The sequence below is a fragment of the Salvelinus sp. IW2-2015 genome, unplaced genomic scaffold, assembly GCF_002910315.2.
Source record: "Salvelinus sp. IW2-2015 unplaced genomic scaffold, ASM291031v2 Un_scaffold1530, whole genome shotgun sequence".
NCBI lineage: Eukaryota > Metazoa > Chordata > Actinopteri > Salmoniformes > Salmonidae > Salvelinus > Salvelinus sp. IW2-2015.
The window spans coordinates 16,897-19,071 of NW_019942968.1; the positions used below are offsets into that span (position 1 = coordinate 16,897).

At 46.8% G+C, this 2,175-nt stretch overlaps 1 protein-coding gene across 1 annotated transcript in view; it reads right to left on the reverse strand.

Moving 5' to 3' along the window:
* Positions 1–879: 879 nt before the first annotated feature.
* The window catches only part of LOC139024461 (netrin-G1-like), a 118,828-nt gene continuing 117,532 nt past the window's right edge, over positions 880–2,175 (reverse strand). Inside the window, exon 3 of the mRNA XM_070439271.1 lies at positions 880–1,527. Within this exon, the coding sequence (XP_070295372.1) occupies positions 880–1,527 (648 nt within the window). The remainder of the gene's footprint in view (positions 1,528–2,175) is intronic.

Consider the following 2,175-nt stretch of genomic DNA (forward strand, 5'->3'; position numbering starts at 1 on the left):
TAACAATATGCAGAGGTAACATCGTGGACACCATAACAACGTGCAGAGCGAGGATCGTGGATACCATAACAACGTGGCAGAGGGAGGATCGTGACACCAAACAACGTGCAGAGGGCACACTGGACACCATAACAACGTGCAGAGGGAGGATCCTGGACACCATAACAACGTGCAGAGGGCACATCTGGACACCATAAACAACGTCAAGGGCACATCGTGGACACCATAACCAAGTCAAGGTGACACGTGACACCATAACAATGTGCAGAGAGAACATTCGTGACACAATAACAACATGCAGAGGGAACATCCTGGACACCATAACAATATGCACGAGGGAACATCTGGACACCATAAACAATGTGCAGAGGTGAACAATCTGGACACAATAACAACATGAGAGGAACATCGTGACACCAAACAACGGCAGAGGAACATCGTGGACACCATAACAAACGATGCAAGGACGTCGACACCCATAACAGTGCAGGAAGAGGAACATCGTGGACACCATAACAACGTGCAGAGAACAAATCGGACACCATAATCAACGTGCAGACGAACATTCGGACACCATAACAACGTGCAGAGGCACATCGTGGACACCATACAACATTGCAGAAACATCGGGACACCATCAATAACAACGTGCAGAGGGAACATCGTGGACACCATAACAACGTGCAGAGGGAACATCGTGGACACCATAACAACGTGCAGAGGGAACATCGTGTACACCATAACAACGTGCAGAGGGAACATCGTGGACACCATAACAACGTGCAGAGGGAACATCGTATGTGCAGGAGTTCGCTTTTCTAAAATGAACATGAAAAAAAAACAGTCATGTAAGATTCACATGTGCACATAGTCCGAGCCTTACCTGCCCTGCACCTTGATATCAGAGATGGCGTAGAAGTATCTGGACAGGTTGTTCTCATCCACCATGGTGGCCCCGGTGGCCGGTCGGAGGAGCCGGACCCTCAGGTCTGTAATGGTGAAGAAGTCCCTCAGGTTCTTGGTAGTGTCTAACTGACCGTAGAGGGATGCCATGTTGTGGAGGTGTGGCCCGGCGAACAGTGCGAAACGGTCCTTGATCTCGAAGCGGACGGTTTTAGCGTTCTTCCACACGTAGCCCCTGGAGTATTCCTCGGTACAGATGATGTCTAGAAGGGTGTGCTGGGTCAGGTCCTGGACAGTCTTGTGCTCCATGGTGAAGGCGTCTAGACAGTCTGTGGCGTAGAACTGGTAGGGTTGCCAGGTCTTACCGTAGTCCAGCGACTTCTCCAAAACCATCTGTTCCGGGCGTCCGGACTCGAAGGTGACAACGATGTCGTCGGTCAGCTCAATGGTTTTTTTCCAGGACAGTGTGATGTTGACCAGGAGGGCCTTGGGGTACTTCTTCCAGGAACTGGACTGCCAGAAGGTTGTGGGGTTGCGACCCTCAAAATCGAACATGAGCTCCGGAGGGTGGGCCAGGTCCTCGTTTTGGGCGTCGCATTCGTTGTTACACATGTAAGGATTCTCCTACAAGACAGCAAATAATAGAGAAAGAGAAAGGTAGAGATTTAGGAATCTTAACGGTAAACAATAATACAGGTACCAAAAACTCATTTTTATTAGCCTTGAGTCCTCTATGTAGCCAAGAGTAGGTTAAAAAATATATACTTGTAAGGATATACTCCCTGTAGCATACAGCACAGATGCCTAGTACGACTATGGCACGGATCATTGTGTAATAGTAATTGATGTGCTTGTGGGGTCCAGGGTTGTTTTTTTATTTTTTCCCCTTTATTTAACCAGGTTAGCTAGTTGAGAACAAGTTCTCATTTACAACTGCGACCTGGCCAAGATAAAGCATAGCAATTCGACACATTTAACAACACAGAGTTACACATGGAATAAACAAAACATAGTCAATAATGCAGTAGAACAAAAGAAAACAAAAAGTCTATATACAGTGAGTGCAAATGAGGTAAAATAAGGGAGTTAAGGCAATAAATAGGCCATAGTGGCGATGTAATTACAATATAGAAATTAAACACTGGGATGGTAGATGTGCAGAAGATGAATGTGCAAGTAGGGATACAGGGGTGCAAAGAAGCAAGATGAATAAATACATGCTGTATGGGGATGAGGTAGGTAGATAGCTGGGCTGTTTACAGATGGGCTATG